At 32.6% G+C, this 21,357-nt stretch overlaps 1 protein-coding gene and 1 long non-coding RNA gene across 2 annotated transcripts; one reads left to right on the top strand and one right to left on the bottom strand.

The window, feature by feature from the left end:
• Positions 1-9,929: 9,929 nt before the first annotated feature.
• LOC120216391 (peroxidase 51-like) lies at positions 9,930-11,859 on the bottom strand. The gene is made up of 4 exons (XM_039213831.1): positions 11,483-11,859; positions 11,202-11,402; positions 10,948-11,113; positions 9,930-10,563 (listed from the first exon to the last, which is right to left on the bottom strand). The coding sequence occupies exons 1-4, from the start codon at positions 11,699-11,701 to the stop codon at positions 10,157-10,159; spliced, it is 993 nt and encodes a 330-aa protein (XP_039069762.1). The 5' UTR covers positions 11,702-11,859; the 3' UTR covers positions 9,930-10,156.
• A 5,682-nt stretch (positions 11,860-17,541) lies between these two features.
• Positions 17,542-21,357, top strand: LOC120216334. Its single transcript, XR_005525040.1, has 2 exons — positions 17,542-18,304; positions 21,123-21,357. It is a non-coding gene; the product is annotated as an uncharacterized LOC120216334 (long non-coding RNA).

Here is a 21,357-nt window from a genome sequence, read left to right as displayed (position 1 = left end):
TCTAAATTAGTCCTCAAACTTTTAAACATTTTAGTTCACCCCAAACTATATCCTTCATTCTAAATTGATCCCCAAACATTTTCATCATTTTAAGTTCATTCCAAATCATATGTATATACTAATCACATGTTAATAAAATCTTTAGTTCAAGTTATATTATTATATGTTTGAAAAAAATAAAGTTTAGGTTAAACTATGATTAAAATTAATTACATATTTGGATGAACTTGGGGATGAAATTAGAAGATTTAAAAATTTAGGGATCAATTAGAATAAGGGTCATATTTTTTAGGATGAAAGTGGAATGCTCGAAAGTTTGAGGATTAATTTAGAATGAGTATCATAGTTTGAGGATAAAATTAAAATATTGAAAATTTTAGAAACTATTTTAAAATGAGAGCCATAATTTAGAGACATATAGTGCGATTAACTCGATTTTATGTTTTAGAAAAATAAAATCAAAACAAAGTGATGTAAGGATGGATATATCCGACATCAATGGGTACTTTATGTTGTCTGAACGGTTTTTAGAGTGGTTCAGGATCGAATATAGACTTAAAGTAAATTTTATCTTCTTTAAAGTTATCATCAACCTTTTAGATTAGGTAAGGTTGTGTATCTATTTTTTTTTACTTTTTTTCGGACCTACGTCTTATCGGAAATTCATTTGAAAGGGTTCGAGCGTCGAAAATTAAAATTTGAGCCAACATTGAAAGAAAAAAATTCAAATGACTTACCTTTGAGAGTTTTATAAAATAAAATATGAGAATTTTAAATAAAAGAAAAATATGAGATTAAGTTATTCTAATCTACGAAAATAAAATGAATGGTTACGAGTACCAAAATAAAAAATATGCAAAAAAAAATTAATATCAAAAAGTAATGAGAAATGCAAAATTTAAAGATTATACCAAATAAATAAATACAAAATATTTAAAAATAAACAAATAAATTAAAAATAAAAATAATTATTTAAAATTAAAAATATTATTAAAAATATTAAATAAATATAAAAATCAAGTTAAATAAATAAAATCAATCAAGTTAAAATGGAAAAATTAAATAAAAAAGAGATAAGAAAATAATCTTACTAAAAAATTAGAAAAAAAAAACTTAAAAGAATAAAAAGAAAAATAGGTATTAATAGAAAAATTAAAAAAAATCAACTTAGAAAAAAGAAAAAGGAAAATAATTTTAAACAAAATCTCTCTTATATTACTCTTAATCTTCAACTACAATACCTTGGGTGACTCCTATTTTCTCTTTACATAAGATGAGTGCGAGTAAAGGCCTTCAAAAAATTCTAAAAAGAAAAATTATAGTATCTTTTCATTAATGCTCAGATCTCATTTGAAAATTCACTACAAATTAGCTAATGTATTATACTTCAAAATCGCCTTCAATAAAAATGTTTTGACATTGTAAATGATAGATTGGAAGAAAATTAGTATTACAAGTCCATTCTAGCATGGATCTTGGCTATACCATTATTATATAAGTGACGAAGTAGATAATTATAAAGGCTACAAGAGTTCCATATCAATCTGATTAGATTGTATATAGGTCGTGGCATCAATCCCGGAGATTTGACATTTTAACATTGTATAGTGCAACTATTACTAGTTACAAACAGCTTAGCAATTATCTCTCTGATATCTATAGTTTTCTGTTTGCTTTGTTCAACGCTTATTAATAATGGAGTCTATCTGTGAGTTTTTGGCCTGCTGTTGTTGATCTTGTGGTTTGAGCTTTTATCATCTACTATATGCCTTTTTCATCTGATATGACCAATCATTTCGGTTTGTTTATTTACGGTCTTGCTACTGTAAACTTGTTTACTCTTGTGACATGCTTGGTGCTGCATGGATTTAAATTGTTTCATTCCTTATATCTAATCCATGAGATGGGATGGTTTTCTCTTCTGCTTGTCCCTTTGATATGGTATGTATTGGTCTCTTTCCGATTCATGGCATCTTGGATTGTCTGCTTGAGCTCATAGATGAAACCATAGAGAACATGGTTTTACCTAAAACCATTTCCGTTATTATCTTGCACATAATGGAAGTAAGAAACAAATGATTGTAACCTGATATCTCAAACAAGATGGTCTAATGGTGAGCTTATTTCTGTAAGTAGTGTTTAAGTTAAACTCTTAATCCTAATTTATCTCTAAAATTATCTCCTAATTTGTAGAAAATATGACTCCTATTTTATCTACGTTTTTAATTCATGTATATAAATACCCCATGTCCTCTCTCATGTAAGATTCACTTTTTCCTTTGAATAAAAGTATTTCAATTCCTTCACTACCGGAAAAATCTGGTTATTTACATGGTATCAGTCGCCGGCGTCGATCCCAGCCTCGTTGCCACCGCCATTTGTCGTCCTCCCAATCATAAAATCCAGTCAACACGACGTACACATCACAACAACAAACCCTTCGTAGTGCCGTCATCATCGCAATGTTGTTCTCTTCACATCGCAGCACAACCCCGTCGCAGACTCATCCTCCTTGCTGCATAATCGCGCCGTTGCTCTCCTCGCTGTACTGCTCTCATCGCATCACTGGTCCAGTGCTGCTCTAATCACAACATCAATCTTTCCCCGCTGTTTGGTCACTGTTCGGCCAGCTCGGTCTCCCCGTAACACATCCTTCAATTCCTTTTCTTGGCTATTATGGTGTATTCTTCTTCATCTAATCTTCCAACCGAGGCTGCAAATTCCATTATTTAGTCGTCTCCTTCCGACTCGGTTTCCTCGTCCATTACTTGTCATCGTTTAAATGGTGAGAATTACATTGCCTAGTCTCAATCAGTGCGTCTGTTCATCACTAGTCGCCAAAAATAACAATATCTCTTGGATAATAAGGCGATCCCCAATCCCTCTGATCCCCAATACGACACTTGGCTCACCGAGAGCACCACAATCATGTCGTGGCTCCTCAACTCTATGTTGCCTAACATTAGCGCGAACTTCATGCTCTACAACACCGCCTCAAAAATCTGGAATGCTTCCAAGGAGACATACTCCAATCAGGAAAACTCGTCCCCTCTGTTTGCCATTGAATGTCGGATCAATGACTTGAAGCAGGGCGATCTTACTGTTATAGAATACTTCACTTAGCTGTCTCACTTATAGAAGCAAATTGATCTGTTCAAAGCTCTCGTTTGGCAAACCGATGTAGATGCCAAACTCTACAAAGGGCTGCTTGAAAAATGACATATTTTTCAATTCCCGTTGGGGCTGTTCTTCTCTCTTGATGATGTCTGTGGCCAGATTATGGGTATCAAGCCTCTTTTGTCTCTTCGCGAAGTGTTCTTTAAGGTTGATCGCGAAGAAAGTCACCGCTCTCTGATGCTTCCGCCATCTGTTGAAAGTTCTGCCCTGAATACCAATTCTTCCAGTGACACCCGTATCAAAAAAGGTTGTTCCTGGTGCGATCACTGTCGGAAACCTGGTCATGTTCGTGATAAATACTGAAAGCTACATGGTCGTCTGACCAACTGGACTCCATCAAAATCCTCTTCGCGTCCATCCCATAGTAGCTATGCTATAACAACATTGGAAAGTGGTTCTTTTTCTCGTCAACAGCTGGATGATCTACAACAGATGTTTGGTCATTTACAGATTCCATCTGCTACTAAGCCCAAGTTTGTCGGCACTGTTAGTGAAGGTAGTTCATTTTGCCTCTTTATCCCTTTCAGTTGGTTGTGTCTCTTGGATTGTTGATTCTGGAGCAAGTGATCATATGATAAGCAACTTCAGTTTATTTTCAACATTTCAAAAAATGGTATTTCATGCAGTGTTCGTATTGCTGATGGCTCCCTATCACTGGTTAAGGGCAGTGGCTTGGTTCACAATAATAGCCGAATTATTCTGTCTAATATTCTATTTGTTCCATGTTTGACTTGCAATCTTCTTTCGATTAGAAAATTATCTACCAATTTGGGTTGTACTTCTCATTTTACTCGTGATCATTGTGAATTTCAGGATTTGACATCGGGGATGGTGATTGGCAATGCTAGGCGTCGTGGTGGACTCTACATCCTTAACGCTACTCCTTATGCTCCCGTTCCAAACTACTCACTCGCACCATTTTTTCTTCCTTTATTTCAGTTTCTCCTACAGATGCGGTTGCCGACATTGTGTTATGGCATTTTAGATTAGGTCACCCAAGTTTTCCTTATCTTGCAAAATTGTTTCCCAAATTATTTATTAACAAAAATCCCGCATCATGTTCTTATGAAATTTGTTCTCTTACCAAACACATTCGGAGCTCTTATCCCTGTTCTCCCCCCGTTCACCTAAACCTTTTTCCTTAATTCATAGTGACATTTGGGGACCTTCACGAGTTACAGGTTTACATGGAATTCATTGGTTTATTACCTTTATTGATGACCACTCTCGTACCACTTGGAACTTTCTTATGAAAGATAAATTTGAGTCTTCTATCATCTTCAAACGCTTCAACAAAATGGTTGAAACACAATTCCAAAGTTCCATTGGCATCTTTAAATCTGATAATGGTAAGGAATACCTCTCTCAGTCGTTGGGATCTTTCTTCCAGGAAAATGGAATAGTCCACCTCACTTCCTGTGTCGACACTCTATAACAAAATGGGGTCGTCGAACGTAAAAACGTTATCTTCTTGAGGTAACCTGAGCACTTCTTTTTTTCTTTTAATGTTCCAAAATACCTTTGGGGTGAGGCTCTCTTAACAATTACTTTTCTAATCAATCGTTTGCCTAGTAAGATTCTTGCCTTTAAGTGTCAACGAGATATCATTTCCACTAAATCCCCTCACTTCAAAACTTTTACCTCTTCTGTTCCACTTCGTGTCTTTGGTTGTACTACCTTTGTCAATGACCATAATCCTCATAAATCTAAACTTGATCATCGGGCAATTCGGTGTGTCTTTGTTGGTTATTCATTCCATCAGAAAGGTTATCGTTGCTACTCTCCTTCTACAAAATGGTTCTTCACATCTATGGATGTCACTTTTCAAGAGCATAAACCATTCTTCTCAAAAACCGAAATCCAGGGAGAGAGTGAGTCTGAATTTCAATTTTTATCGATTATTACCGAGTTACCCATCAGTCTATCTTCTACTAAAAAAACTATCACTCCATAACCTCTTAACACCACTACATCTGATAATGAAAACCAATCCATTAATCTCATCGACTCTCATAAAATACCCAGGCCATCTGTAACACCTCCAACCCGTATCCGACCCGAATACAAGTCTGAGATGTCACATCAACCTATTAAATCATTTAATTATATAAAATAAAGGAAAATTCAGATATAATTTAAACATATATAATTTACATATATCAACTAAAAAGGTTTACAAATACCGTTCAGAGCTTATACAATTTCATCTTTTAAGTACATGCCAACATTATATATACATATTACAACAAAGAGACATACTGATAAAATTTCTTCTGATATGATCTTCAGTGATGTTATGTTGTCTCTGTTACCTATATTCTCTTTGATACTTCTCGGATCCTACGTGTGAAACACTGACACACTAAGTCATAGATTTAGTGAGACATATAAATGACTAATAAAAACTTTCACTACCTAACAATGCTTGTACATTAAATACAATAATATCACACCAAATCATATACCAATTCTTTCTTACTCATGTACAATCATTTTCATTATTATCAATCTTATCACTAGTCCTTATAATTATATATTCTTATACATAACATTCGTAATCATCATATTATACATTAACCAAGCAATACACACAAATTCTATAATTTATTTCACATAACATGTCACATATATATATCACATACAGTGTATTTGTTTATTTCTTTATTAGCCCATATATACTTCTGAGAACTAAAGATATGTGAGTACATAGAGGTTGTGCACATATACTGTCACCACAGCTCGTATAAATTCCCACTAGAGGTACATAGAATTTGTTCTAAAGGACCACATAAATGTCCCAAAGGACCACATAGATGTCCCGAAGGACCACTCCTTAAGGATCACATATATATTCCAAATGACTAAATATGTGTCCCGAAGAACCGCATACATGTTCCAAAGAATTACATATATATCCCTAAGGACCACATAAAACCCTCGACTCTTGGCATGCCAACTATACCCCTAGCTATCATATCACATAACATGGGCATTAGCATTTATGTTTTTCACATATACACAGTCATATCACATAGTCATATAAGCTCCTAGCTTCATATCACATATATCATGTAATATTCTTATATTCATATAGACATATAATCACATATATCACTTTCACATATCTCTTGTCATATATTTTATCTCTTATGATCACATAACTTATTGTCACACATAATTTATCACACATACATGCGTTCATATAGATCACATATAAAGATGCACTTAACATTTAGACATATACACATACTCATGTACACATAAGCATTATATCACCACATGCTTGTATTCAGGTACTCATGTAATCTAATATTGGAATTAGACTCATCGCAAGTCTTAATTCTCTATCATAACCTATACTTAATATTATGTACTCACCTTGGTCTCACTAGTCGATACAAATCTCTTATCGCTCTCTCGGTAAATCTTACTTTGTCGACTTGTCGGGACTTTACTTTAGATCGATATCTACACGAATACACAATCCAATAAATATTGGAATTTGAACTATTCGAAAAGATTCTTACTAATATAAACTAAACAAATCACTAATTTCCTATTTCCAATTTAAATAGTATCAGTACTACAGTTATAGTGCCGATACCTTCATTCTTGTAGTATTGATACCCTTCCACATCATCGATATCCATTTTGAATACTATAATTTCATTGCAAGAATGGTACCGATACCTCCCTATTGGTATCGATACACCTGATATCGATACTATCACTTCAATACCAATACCTCATGAAGATCTATCACTCTTCTTCCTTATGGTATCGATACTGTTCATGCAATATCGATACCCTACGCATAATTATCCCAAAATTTGCCTTGTAGTATCGATACTCAATCAACCAATATTGATACTACTAACTCATAATATATTTCTTAAACCCGAAAATTCTAACACTTTACCCCAAACTCTACTTATTTAACTCTCTTCATGCTTTTAAACTTAGCTATACATACTTAAACCATCTTTTAGCACTATAACACATCACCATCTTCAATATCTCACTATAATTCTTGAATTTAAGAATTTTACTAAACTTTCAATGTGTTCTAAATTTATTTCTAACACCTGATACTTCTTATCTCAACTTATGACAAGTCAAATATATCTTCAAAATTCCTTAACTCATTCTTTTCCATAAATTCACTTAAAAAACCCCATTTACAAAGTCATTCATAACTTATCCATCTTTTAGTTTTAGACCATCTTAAGCTTTCCTTAAGCTTATATAACACCCAAAGAAAAAAAACCAACTTAGAAATTCAAGAAATAAACCATTATAATTCAACTCACCTTTGAGCTGGAACTAACGGGAAGAAGAAGACCAGAGAAAATAAGTTTCCAGATAACTCTCTAAACCCCACATGATTATCTATTAATAAGGAGATAAATATCCTTTAAGTGAAAAGACCACCTTACCCTTCATTCTTTCTATCTTCACTATTTAATCCAATAACCATATATTTCACTTTAAATCCATGAACTTATCAATTTTCCTAAATTGATCACCAAATTTCAAAAACTTTTATTTTAGTCACTAACCCAGTTTTTGGGATGTTACATCTACTGATATTCTCACCTACACAAGATGACCCAAACAAGCCCTACCTTCCACACCGTAGCCAATGCATTGTCAAGAACCAGAATCAGGTTTAAATCCATCAACAGACAAAGGAGATGATGGCCAAAGTAAGTTGGATGTGGTAATTGATACTAGTGAGTTACCAATTACTCAAAGAAAGGGAGTTAGATGATGTATAAATCACCCGATTAGTAAATTTGGTCCTTATGGGAAACTAATGTCTGGTTTTAAGACTTTCACAACTCAGGTTGATCATATTCACATTCCAGAAACCATAGAGGATGCATTAAAAAGTCCTGAGTGGAAGAAGGCAGTTGAAGAAGAAATTTCAGCTCTAGAAAACAACAAAACCTGGGTCATCGTTGATCTACCTAAAGACAAGAAACAATTTGGTTGCAAATGGGTCTTTGCTGTGAAATTCAAGGCAAATGGAAAAATTGAGAGATATAAGGCTAGACTTGTGGTAAAAGGGTTCAATCAGACTTATGGAGTTGACTATCAGGAGACATTTGCTCCAATTGCAAAACTCAATGTTGTTCGAGTTCTATTATCCTTAGCAGTAAATAAGGATTGGATACTTCACCAACTAGACGTGAAAAATGCATTTCTCAATGGCAATCTTGAAGAAGAAGTCTATATGCAAGTTCCACCAGGAATTCATTTTGGAAATAACTGGGTATGTAAACTATGAAATCCTTATATGGTCTAAAACAATCACTTAGAGCTTGGTTTGATAGATTCACAAAGGTAATATTACAAGACAACTACAAACAGTGTCAATCCGATCACACTTTGTTTGTAAAAACAACTCTAGATAAGAAGAAGTCAATCTTGATTGTCTACGTTGATGATATCATCATCACTGGTGATGACTTAGTAGAAATCGAAAAGTTGAAGACTTTACTAGCAAAGGAGTTTGAAACCAAAGACTTGGGAACTCTAAGATATTTTCGAGGCATAAAGGTAGCAAGATCACTAGAATGAATTGTCATAAATCAAAGAAAGTATATTCTAGACTTATTTTCTGAAACTGAAATGACTAATTGTAAGCCCTCGGAAACTCCTATGGAAGTTAACTTAAAATTGAGTAAAGATGGAAACCCGGTAAACAAGGAACATTATCAGAGGTTAGTGGGTAAACTCATTTATCTATCTCTAACTAGACCTGACATTGCTTTTCATGTTAGCATTGTTAGTTAATACATGAATGATCCAAGAGAAGAACATTTGGAGGCAGTCAATCAAATCTTAAAATATCTAAAGGTGACACCAGGACATGAGTTGATTTTCAGAAAACATGAAGACAAAACAGTTAAAATCTTCTCAGATTCAAGTTGGGCTGGAGAATTAACAGAAAGAAGGTCAACCTCAGGATATTGTTCATTTATTTGGGGAAACCTAGTAACATGGAGGAGCAAGAAACAATCGGTAGTTTCCAGGAGCAGTGCAGAAGCAAAATATAGGGTGATAACATGCGGAATGCATGAAGGAACTTGACTTAAAAGACTTTTAACCGAACTAGATATGTGCGACAACAACTATTTTGAACTTCAAAGTGACAGCAAATCTGCGATAAGCATATAGACACTTTATTGCAGAAAAAGTAAATGGGGGAACTGTGAAATTAAACTATATCTCTTCACAAAACCAACTAGCAGATGTATTGACCAAGGCACTTCCAAGGATTACCTTTGACAAAATTACATCCAAGCTGATCTTCACAATATTTACTCCCTAGCTTGAGGGGAGTGTAAGTAGTGTTTAAGTTAAACTCTTAATCCTAATTTATCTCTAAAGCTATCTCCTAATTTGTAGAAAATATGACTCCTATTTTATATAGGTCTCTAATTCATGTATATAAATAACCCATGTCCTCTCTTGTGTAAGATGTAATTTTTCCTTTGAATAAAAGTATTTCAATTCCTCCGCTACCGGAAAAATATGGTTATTTACAATTTCAACAGGCAACGATTTGTTCATGCACTTTCACATGTCTACCTCTTCTCGTAGTTAACGGTTCAAATTGCTTGCCATTTGCTCTCTGTTTTTTATTCGTTTCTTTCCATCTCTTGGTAAGCTTCATTTGCTGGAAAAGGTCAGAAGTTAACCCCTAAAGAATTTTAACAAAAAAACTTGAACAGTGACATCTCAGCTGAACATTAATTCATTTTTGACAATCGATCCAAGCTAGGCTCAATCGTCATTTTTTCTGTTAACCCGTCACTTTTATTCTTTGACTTTTATGACAATGTAAAGGAACCCTTTATCCAACTTATTACAGGACCAAGTAATCTCAACCGAAATTAAACAATAGACACATTCCAAACCCTGAAAACATGTCTGCCAACGGCTTAATCCTCAACAACCTCTGAGAAACATCTCAGTTAAAAGCGTCACACCTCCTACGAATGTTCCCGTTCCTCCCCGTCTTAACACCTACGCGTCCGAGCTTAGTAATGGCGGTGACGAAGGCATTGTTGAAAGCTTGTGAATTGGCGGCCCATGCGTTTACCAGAGGCCTAGACCTCTGGTCCGTGAATAAAACCTGGTCGGAGGTGAACAGACCCTTGCCTTGTTGCAAGTTCTTGTAGTAAACATTGTCGAATCTCCTGGGTGTGTTCGGGTCCATGTTGATGGCTATACTGGGATCCACATTCCTGGGACACATCTGTTGAAGTTGAGTCGCATACACCCGGTTGAGTGTCGGGTCCACCGGAGATTGACGGCTGAAGCTGTATATCCTGTTTGAAAACTTGCTGCAATGAGAGAATCCGACGCTGTGTGCGGCTGCAAAAATATAAACAATGACCCTTCAGTAAAACCTTAAGTTCATGCTTGTGCTCGTATGCAGACATTCATGCTCCCAATCATATAATATTAGATCCTTTGTTTAACGTCTAATTTTTGGATGATTAGTACGAACATTCTTTAATGATCAGCATTGAAAAGTTCTAACATTATATTTTTTTGTTTTCATGTAATCGTCGTATGCTAATGCCAGCTAATATAAGATGTAACTTAAATTAGATCCGTGTTTGATCTAATTCTAGACATGGCCACATGACTATAAGAATATACCCTTTTAAAGATGTTTTATATGAAAATATGTACAAAAATTAGATATACCGAGTTGAAAACATATGTCCGAGTCCCGAGTCATACGAATAGTACCTGAAAGAGCAATCATGTCTGCTTGGGAGAGCCCATTTGCTGCAAACAGAGAATTGAGCTGATTCAAGTTGAAAGTTGGTTGAGGCAACTTTCCATTGACACTAGCAGCTGTGGAGCTTAACCCATCCAATCTCCCCAATTCAACAGCATAAGACGGTCCACCTGACTGCAATTATCATCATATTATACCAATATCATAACCCATTTCTTCTTTACATTGATAGAAGTATAATAACATGGGCGGGGATACAAACCAGAGCAATCACATCCCGAGTTGCCATCGCCAATATATCAGCACATGAAACCTTGTTTCTGCAACCAGGAACCGCATCCACAGCTTGTTTAGCTTTGATCACCGTGTCAAACCCGTCTCCGGCTAATGACAGGTTATCCGGGTGATCCTTCTCGGCTTTATTGCTGCCGGTGGATTGAATGATTACCGAAGCATCACATCCCTATTAAGTAAAAAAGAGATTAGACATCAACAAATCACCCCAACATGTATGAATCTCAAAAGGGCGTTCTCGAAACAAACCTGGACAAAGCAATCATGGAAGAAGAGACGGATGGTAGCAGGGACAGTGACAAAAGTTTGTCTGAATTTCTGAGTAACGGCATTTCTAACAATGGATTCTACGTTGGGACAAGTTTTAGCATAGAAATTTCGTCTTAGTTGAGCTGATGCTGTCTCGGGGAGCAGACAGAAACTAAGAGAAAGCGACAGTACAAGTAGAACGTCGAAGAACCGAGCCATTAGGTATGAAATTCGAGTGATCGCAGAGAGATTGATTGTGAAAATTATTTAAAGAGACAGGGCCAGGCAAATGTTAATGTAAAAAAAATGCAATAAGATGAAGTTTCCAAGTGGTCTGGGAAAGCCAGTTGGATGAGAATCTTATTGAACAGCAAAGTGAGCGTGGAATGTGACAATGTGCGTTTTTAATAATACAGAGGGACAGAGACAAGTTTTCGAAAGGGACGCTGATGTGTTAATTTTTATGGTTCGTCAATGGCCGCCTGTCTCGTTTTCAAAACACTGCTGTCTTTTGTTGCAGAAATCATCATTACAGTATGAGGTGATCAACATTTTTCTTAGTTATTAACGACGCTTCGGACCCAATCTAGAAAGAAAACAAGAGTTCACTCAATAAGTTGTAGAAATTCTCGTTTCTAAACTATTCCCAAAACGTAGTCCAAGCGGGATTGAGGAACAGTGAAAGCGCTGGAGATTGGGCACAACTGCAAAACTCGTGGGAAGCACGTTGAGGCTTGTCTCTGTGTGCTTCAACGCCTAGAAATAGTAAATATTCCTTCGCAGACAACGATTCTTAAAAAGTGATATTAAAAATATGAAACATTAAAAGATTCCCATCAAAACAACTCACTGTTGATCTCTTAAGATTATTATGAAATGGTTACCTAAATAGTTACTGAGATCATGGTTAGGTTAAAACTAAAATTTAAAACAACCAGCTGATTGTTCATTGCTGTACTGCTGTTATAACGGGCTTTTTTTACTCTAACGTCACCGATTAAACAATTAATTCCCATTTTACTCAAATATCAGCTTATTGAATTTTATCAACTTCACGACTTCACAAAGAAAAAAATATTGAACCCTCTTGAGCTTAAACCTATCGAAATTTTTTTTGGGAAAATAAAATTAATATATCTAAATTTTATAGGTAAACTTTACAAACATACTTCAAATGCTTTTTTTTTTTGAAAAAGGCTATATAATTTAAAATTCTAAATGAATCTATTCAGACGATTATAATTGTTAAGATTCGTAAAGAATCTATGATAGTTTGTTATCCAAAAAGAAAATCAAATAAAGGAGCGGCCAACCATAAGATAAATTGAGGTATTTCTGTTATATTTTATCGATAATATATTTTCGTTTCTCTTAAAATTTTATAAACTTACCCATAATATAAAATTCAGCGTCCATTCTTAACTAACAACTATGATTTCTTCTTGTTTTCAAATCCATCAAAGGTACTTCCTCAGCTGCGACTTTCAATTCCATTGGTTAAAATATTCAGATTTTTTGAATGGACATGTTAGAAAAGAAAAAATATGTTCCGTCAATCGTGTTTTTAAATATACGTACGAAAAAACATACTTTTATTTTACATGACACATTCAATCAATAATAAGAACCAATCCCATAAATAATTAGAGATGTATGCCATTTTCTTAAATAATTGTGAGAAATGCGCAATCCCATAAAAACCCATGTTTATAATTATAACTATAGCTTCATCAATGGCAAGACTGCCCTTTGTTTGGTGTTACGTTCTTTTCTATTGCTGAGCCACTTTTTTTCCCCCCTCAAATTTTAGTCAACTTTAAGATTTCATAAATCATACCGATAATTTTAAAGTTATATAATTGTTAACTTTTTTATTTTATTTTATAAAAGCAATACTAATATGATAGAAATAAATTAGATTTTTAAGATTTTTTCCCCTATGGTACTTAACTCATTCAAAAACATCTACATCAAATTCATCATCTTATCAATGTGGGCCATATAAATGAAATACAACAACATTTTAAGTTAGGAATTTGGATATGAGAATTTAAAATTTAAGAATTCTAATTTCAAGATTTAGATATTTAGAAGATTTCGACTTGAAAATAGAGGTTTGGATTCTTTTATAAAGATTTTAAAATTTTGAGATTTTTAAAAAAATATATTTTTATAATTTGAATATTAACGACAAGTGACTTAATTAAATGAATTTAAATAGTTGACTAACTTGATTGATAAAATTTCAAAAATGGTGGTCAAAATGAAAAGGGAGAATTGTTAGGTGATCAGTGGTATAATTTTAAATAGTTTACCTTTAAATTTTAACTAATTTATAATTATATGTTGAGTACTTCAGAATTTTAAATTTTATAAATTAAATTAATAGTGATTATCGTTAGTGGTGATCGACCTCGCTCGTCAAGTGCACAAGAATCATCCTATATATATATATATATATATATTTGTATCGAATTCTTTTGATTTAGGATAGTTGAGTTAGGACCTACCCATCTGAAATGTAACCTTGATTTGTATATTAAAAAAGGAAAAATATATTTATTTAGGTTGTCTAAATTTTATTCTATTTTTAAATTAAATAGTTTGAAGCATTAAACATGATTAAATTTATATTCTTTTATATATTATATTGATAATCATATTAATTAAATAAAATAAGAATATTTAGAACATATACTACTTTGTAATCACCTTTAACTTATTAAAAAAATATAGTTTTTAAAATTTTTATTTATTTTCATTTTACATAAAAATTGGTCATTTGAATTTCACAAGATTAAGACAAAAAAAAATAAGTCCAGCTGCAAAGGCCCCACTAATAAATCAATCATCTTGAAATCCCTTCTTATCTATGTCTCTTTAATTAAGTTGAGGTGATTATAAAATATTATTTATTCTAAATATTTTTAATTATTTGACAATGAACGCTCAATCATTCCTATTATAGTTGCTAGTACTAAAACCAAAAATATCTAATAATAACAATCATTCTTTTAACTAATGAATTAATTTAGTTTATTCATCTAAATATCTGACTCCAACATTTGTTTATTTTGATAAAACACATAACAAACTTTTAAATTTGTTTATTTTTCCGAGCCACGTGAAATTATTGTATGTATATTGAACTTTAATCATATTTGAATATATATGAATTTTTTATTTTATGGAAAATGGACGGGTAATGCCAATGTGTAAGTCAAAATGTGATTAATAAACGTGGATGGATATCTTATATAAATTTTGTCACGTCTCTTATAGGATAAAGGGAATATAGCTGGCAATAATAGATTAGTAGTGTTGCCGAAATAAACACGCATCAATCAATTATTAAGCAAAGAAAAAATTGTTCCTCTTAGTTAAGGGTTAAAACAAGAAAATGTAGAGTAATACTCGTAAAAGCTTTTGGAATGATTAATCACTTGGAATCCAAATTTTATTATATATACCTCAGTAGTATTTGAATGTGGCTGTTTTATTCTCTGTCAACTGTTTATTTGGGAGTAATTCAATTGGTTATATACTTTTTATTTGGGTTAAACAGTATTTAACTCTAACACTACAATTTTTATTTTTTATTTAATTTAACTTCTAAAATTACCAAACATCTACCACGTTAGTCTATTGAAAATTTTCGATATATATAAAAAAAAGTCTCGTGACAGGTTATGAAATATATTTATAATTTCAATTAAAGGAAAAAAATCATAAAATAAACTATAAAAAATTAAAAATATCAAATACCCTCAACTTAAATATAAAATATTTTGAGTTTTTACATGATCTGATTTACCTCAGTGGTTAAAAGAATTGTTGTTATTCTTAGAGCTCAAGGGTTTGAGCACCAGCAGCAGCGACTGCAGCGAGTTGATTGAGCGGTCATTGTTAAATGGTTGAGAGTATTTATAACAAATACTACTTTGTAATCACCTTAGCTTAATAAAAAAATATTTTAAATTTTTTTAAAGAGTTCTAAATTTTATTTTTTTCTTAAACATATTTTCTATATTTAAAAAACTCAAAAAAATCAAGGAAAAATTATGAATTTTCTTTTTAATATTTTGAATTTAATATATATTTTATGAAATTTAAAAAATATTTTTTCAGAATACAAACTACGTTGTCTAACTGAAGTATAACCCTAACCTTTAATATGAAGACAATTATGTTTAACCACATTCATTCACAACTTAAATGATACTTGAAGGTAATTTACCCTTAAAACTAATAATATATTAATTAAAATTTTAAAAGATGACATGATTACTCAATATCATTCAAACATTGTAAAATTATTTACCCTAAAAATAATACAATACTTCAATTATTATTTTTACGATGATATAAAACCATTTTACAATGTTTGCGTCGTAAAATAATTTACCCTAAAGATGATACAAAATGCAAAGCATCATCCATGATAAGCATGACAAAATATTTTATACCACATCATCCGAATATGATAAAATTAATTTAAGTTTTTTATTTTTAAAATATAATCAATTTTATGTAAACTAATTTTCAGAATCTATTTTAAGTTAAATAAATAGACCCTAAAGACTCAAATAAAAATTATACTGTCAATTCTTAAAAAATAATCGTACTAGCAAAACAATGCAATCAGGACCTTAAAGCCCAAAATAAAAGTGAACAATTAAGTACAATTAATCATAATTTTAATTTTATAAAAATCATAATTTAATATTTTTATATTTTTTATTGATACAATAAATTTAACCTGTAACGTTTATACATTATGTCAATTTAAACTTCATTATAAAAAATAATACATAATTTATACATTTTGTAAATAATAAGAATTAAATTTATTTAATTTAATATAGTTTACAAACATTGAGAGTTAAAATTATTATTATATCAATTAAAAATTTATAAAATCAAAAAGAAAATATTAACATTATGATTAATTATTTTTAATCATTTATTTTTATGATATTGACATGGATTAAATTATTAATTTTTAAAAGATCGATCTGTTAAAATTTTTTAATCGATATTGACATAAGAGATCTTTTTAGCTTAGTATAGATGGCATAAAATAACACGGAGCCAATTGAGTAAAAGGTTAATCCAGGCTGATGACCTGGTGGATGATCATCCCTTGCTTCTGCACGAGTGTTTGGGCCAACTTCTGTCAATTTCCGGCTCTGAATAAAAATCGGAAGCTGGACCGTAGTTGGTATATTTTGGAACAAAATCCAAAAGCCTACTTACATAAATTTAAAGCATTTTTCAATAATATTATTTTTTACTTATGCCCTTTCTAAACACCTAAGAATTTATTTTACAATTTAAAAGTTGTTTAACATTTTTTATTAAGCTAAAATATTATAAAGTAATATATATTTCAAACAATCTCAATCATTCGATAATCATCTTTTAATCATCATGCTGCAATCGTTGATGTTCGAACCTATAATATTTAAGAAAAATAATACTTTTTTAATCACTTAAATAATTTAATTCTTGTATATGTATAATATATACGGGGTTCTTTAAGATTTTTTATGTGAAAACCATTGATTGTATATGTATAATATTTGCCTTAAAAACAGGTTCTGCAATCTGATCCGAAGTCCTTAAAAAAGCAAAGCAAAATGTTAAAATGCACACACAAATAGACACGACCATATGACTTGGTAAGAGCCAAACAAGACAGGAAGCAGCGGATGGAGACAAAATTATCAAAAATCCCAATATCTCCCCATTCTTGACAACAAAAAATTATAAAATTACAAGTTAACAAAATGAAAGGATTGTTTTTCAACATTTAATTTTTTTAAAAGGTTTTTTTAACATTTAAAAACTATATGTGGACGGGATTAATTAATAAATGTATCCATGGGCGAAGAAGTATTGTTGAAATGCTTATAAATATATCTATTTAATATTAATAACAAAAATATATTTAAAATTACAAAAATAATTTGTTTGTATTTAAAGAGCATATGGAGTAAATTGAATTTTTTTTTCCTTCGAATGATTTCTATCTAAGAGGAGGAGGAGGAGAGTTTTTAATCCTGATAATTACATAAGAAAGAAAGCAGTGGAAAAGACCAAACAGAGAGAGAAAGTAAAACGAAAACCAAAAAATACAAACACAGCTAGCCATTCGACTTCCTTCTTCCAAACAGATCAAGCAATGAAAGGGTCGAACAAGGAAATAGAGCCTCTTCTCCACCAAATTCACGGGCCACGAAACACCTATGGAGGGTCGATCCATCTCCTATCCACAGCTGATTTTTGTTCCACCTTGAAAGGGGCTTCCTCCACCCAGTACCTATCTTCCTCTCCCAGATCCGAAGTCGTAGCCAACAGATGAGCTACCTCGTTAGCTTGACGAGGGACAAGACGATAGCACATGCATGGAAGTTTCGAGCCTTCTGCCGGACATCCCAAATCAAGGTAATAATTTCGAAGTAGTCAGGACCCGAAGAGGAAAGCCTCTCAATCATTGTGCACGCATCCTCTTCCAGAACAATATCGAAGAAACCCATATCTAGAGCAAACTGAACAACATCTTCGGCTGCCACAGCTTTAGCCAAAAACGCAGAGGTAACCCTCATTCTCTTCTTTCTACAAGCTCCCAGAATAAAACCTTCCGATCTCGTATTACAATTCTTGACCAAGCTCTGTTTTGTGAATGCGAGAAACTGGCGTCAAAGTTTACCTTGACCGTGGGGGAGACAGGCGGCTGCCATCGGACTAGATTTGGCCGATCAGGACCTTGAATTCGTCCGTTGGCAGAACAAAAAACTCTAGTAATGGGCTCGTACACAGGTAACAAAATCACTTGCTCTGGCATGTTTACCTTCATGATAAAGCTGGTTCCTGGCAAACCAGAGTCTCCAAATAATTACTAGTATTTCTACATGACTTGTTGAGGGATAATTTGAAAACAACTAGTTAAGCCACTCTAAAAAAATCAAAATCCACCATCGATAGAGGCCACATGTAATTCATTGCTCTCCACACCTCCTGCACTAAGATATAGTCACGAACTATATGGATACCATAATTTCATTCGAGCACCAAGAACAATAAGGGGGAATGAGCAACACGTTTAGTGTGAAGGTTTTGCATCGAGGGAATAAAATTATGGATGAACTTCCAAGCCTATAATTTGATTTTTCGTTGACAAGCACAAGCCCAAAGCCTCTTAAGCACAACACTTAACAAAGGAGAAATAGAAATTTCACCCAAAAGTAAACGATACCCACTACGAACAGTGTAAAAACCCGTTTTCTCTCCACTTCACACACGACAGTCCGCTTGACTAATATTTGACAGGGGAATACCAAGAATCAAATTGCCTCGTCTTCGGTAAAACCTCTGTACCAACGCAGTTTTCCAACTATTAGTTTTCCAACTATTAGTTTTTTTATCAATTAAATAATTCACACTATCAATTGAGTGAACCTGCTCTGCCTCCATCAGACTAGGGATTGAGGTCGGTAACCAGAAGTCATTCCAAGTTGAGATGGACTCGCCTGTACCAACTTTCCATCGCAACCCATTCTTAAGTAGCCCCCTCACGCTCCACACATACCTCCAAACATACGATGGTGACGAGCCATGTCTCGAGTTCAGGAAATCACTCGAGGGGAAGTACTTTGCTTTAAACAACCTCCCTACCAAAGAGGAAGGATTAGTAAACAATCTCCACCCCTGCTTTGCAAGTAGGGAAAATATTAAACTTTGAAAGACCACGAAACCCTAAGCCCCTATTTTCGTTTAGCTGACACAATGCATCCTACGTACACAAGTGAATCCCCTTCCTTGTAGATGATTTCTGCCACCAAAATCTTGCCATAATACCATTCAACTCATCTTCGGAAACAAGAAGCAATTCATAGCATATAAAGGAATTGATTGAAGTACAGGTTTAATGAAAACTTCCTTACCACCTTGGGACAACACCTGAATACTTCAACTATAGATGCGAATGCGAAACTTATACAAAAAATGAGCAAAAGCGCCTCGCTTATTGTTTCTCACTAAAGTTGGGAGGGCCAAGTATTTCTAAGTTATCTTTACATCTTGAATCTAACAAAATAACATAGAATCCTTAGATTCTATTAAACCTATCAAAAATCCATTTTGGAAACTATGGCTAAAAACTTACAAAATGGAGCTTAAATTAAAGCTTGAAGGATGGTGATTCACATTCTTACCTTGTCTTAAACAAACTAGACTTGAAATGCTTGGAATCTCTACTTGTGAAAGGAAGAGGAAGAGAAGAAAATGGAAGAAGAAAGAAGAGTGTTTGGTGAGATGTTTGGGGGGTTAGGTTCACGTAAATCATATAATACGAGATGGGGTTTTCAGTTTTCAAATAAAAATGGGTAAATTCACTTTTAATCCCTTCGACTCCAAAATCAATTTAAAATCACCATTAACCTTTGGGTCCAACTCAAGCTCACTCCTTAATTATCTAAATCCAACCATTCTATTGGGTCCTTGGGTTCGGTTTATGGGTCTTGGATTGACTCGAATTATTACCATAGTTTAGGGGCGTTACAATAGTGGTCAGGTGTTGCACTCTTTTCCTGAATGTCCCAGTTTTGATCAACTTAAAAGCCATACATTTTATTAATTTATCAAAAAAGAACATATAAATCAACAATCAGTTGATCTAACGGGATGATGTACTAGAGGGTCCCCTTGCCTATGTAGTATGTAGTACCTGATATGAATTAGTCGATTAACAAATTGCATGCTGGTGGTTATACAAAAAAAAATAAACATGTGGAGATGTCGTATCATCTATCATTAACAAATAATTAACTGATGAAAATGATTGCAATACAAATTCCTAAAGAAGATGGATACAACTAAAAATGTAATATATACGATACAACTAAAAATGTAATATCTACTATATTGTTGATTTTATAAAAAGTTTTTAATTAATTAATTTAGTTATGTAGCTGTGATAAAATATTTATCACTAATAAAGATAATATTAATGTCTAAATTTTCGTCATTGTTATTAATCTTTTTGTGTCAAAAAATGTAATTACAAAAAAAAATTGTGACAAAATTCATTAAAATAATCACTAATATAGTAGCGACTAAATTATTGATAATAGTGTCAAACATTTAGTCACTAAAAAAACACTTAGTGTGACAACATTGGTGGTAACAAAATATACTTTCAGTGTCAAACAAATTTATCACAATTTATTGATAATAGTATCGAACATTTGGTCACTAAAATTACTTAGTGTGACAATATTAATGGTCACAAAATATATTTTTAGTGTCAAACAAATTCATCACAATTTATATTGATAATTGTGTCGAATAGATGATCACAAAAAAACTGAAAAATTATGACAATGTTTAGAATAATTGTCATCGATATAATAGTGATGTAATTATTAGTGATAACAAGTGAAGATTTAAAAAATTTGTCAATATGCATTTTAGTGTATAAATTTAATGCTTTTAACTACCATTTACATTGTGACTAAATATGTATTTCCTTGTAATGTTTATTTATATTCTTTATAATCATTAATAGTTTTAACATATTAATAATTTAATTAACTATCCTTTAACTTCAGAACTATGATGAGAATTTTTTTTTGGACAGCTTAGAAATGCATGGAGTCATGCTCCCGACAACATGCCCCATGTGGAAGCTACTGTTAATTGATTTTTATTTCTACTTTAAGTGAGGCATGGCGTGTGTTCCACTGACAGACTTTGCATGATGTTCTTTTTTTTTCTTTTTAATCCAAATGAACCCAGAAATATTGTATGAAAACCAATAAAAAATTGATTAGATTCTCAAATTCCACCATCAATTATAATTATCTTTGCTAATA

Source organism: Hibiscus syriacus, unplaced genomic scaffold (assembly GCF_006381635.1).
Source record: "Hibiscus syriacus cultivar Baekdansim isolate YM2019G1 unplaced genomic scaffold, ASM638163v2 tig00110160_pilon, whole genome shotgun sequence".
Lineage (NCBI taxonomy): Eukaryota > Viridiplantae > Streptophyta > Magnoliopsida > Malvales > Malvaceae > Hibiscus > Hibiscus syriacus.
The sequence above is the reverse complement of the archived record's forward strand: the minus strand, read 5'-3'. Positions and strand labels throughout refer to the sequence as shown.

Excerpts from the sequence above, each read along its gene's own strand:
- LOC120216391 (XM_039213831.1), bottom strand. The coding sequence starts at position 11,701 with ATGGCTCGGTTCTTCGACGTTCTACTTGTACTGTCGCTTTCTCTTAGT. Across the intron at positions 11,403-11,482 it reads TCCATGATTGCTTTGTCCAG|GGATGTGATGCTTCGGTAAT; the intron begins GTTTGTTTCGAG and ends TTTACTTAATAG. Across the intron at positions 10,564-10,947 it reads AGACATGATTGCTCTTTCAG|CCGCACACAGCGTCGGATTC; the intron begins GTACTATTCGTA and ends ATATTTTTGCAG.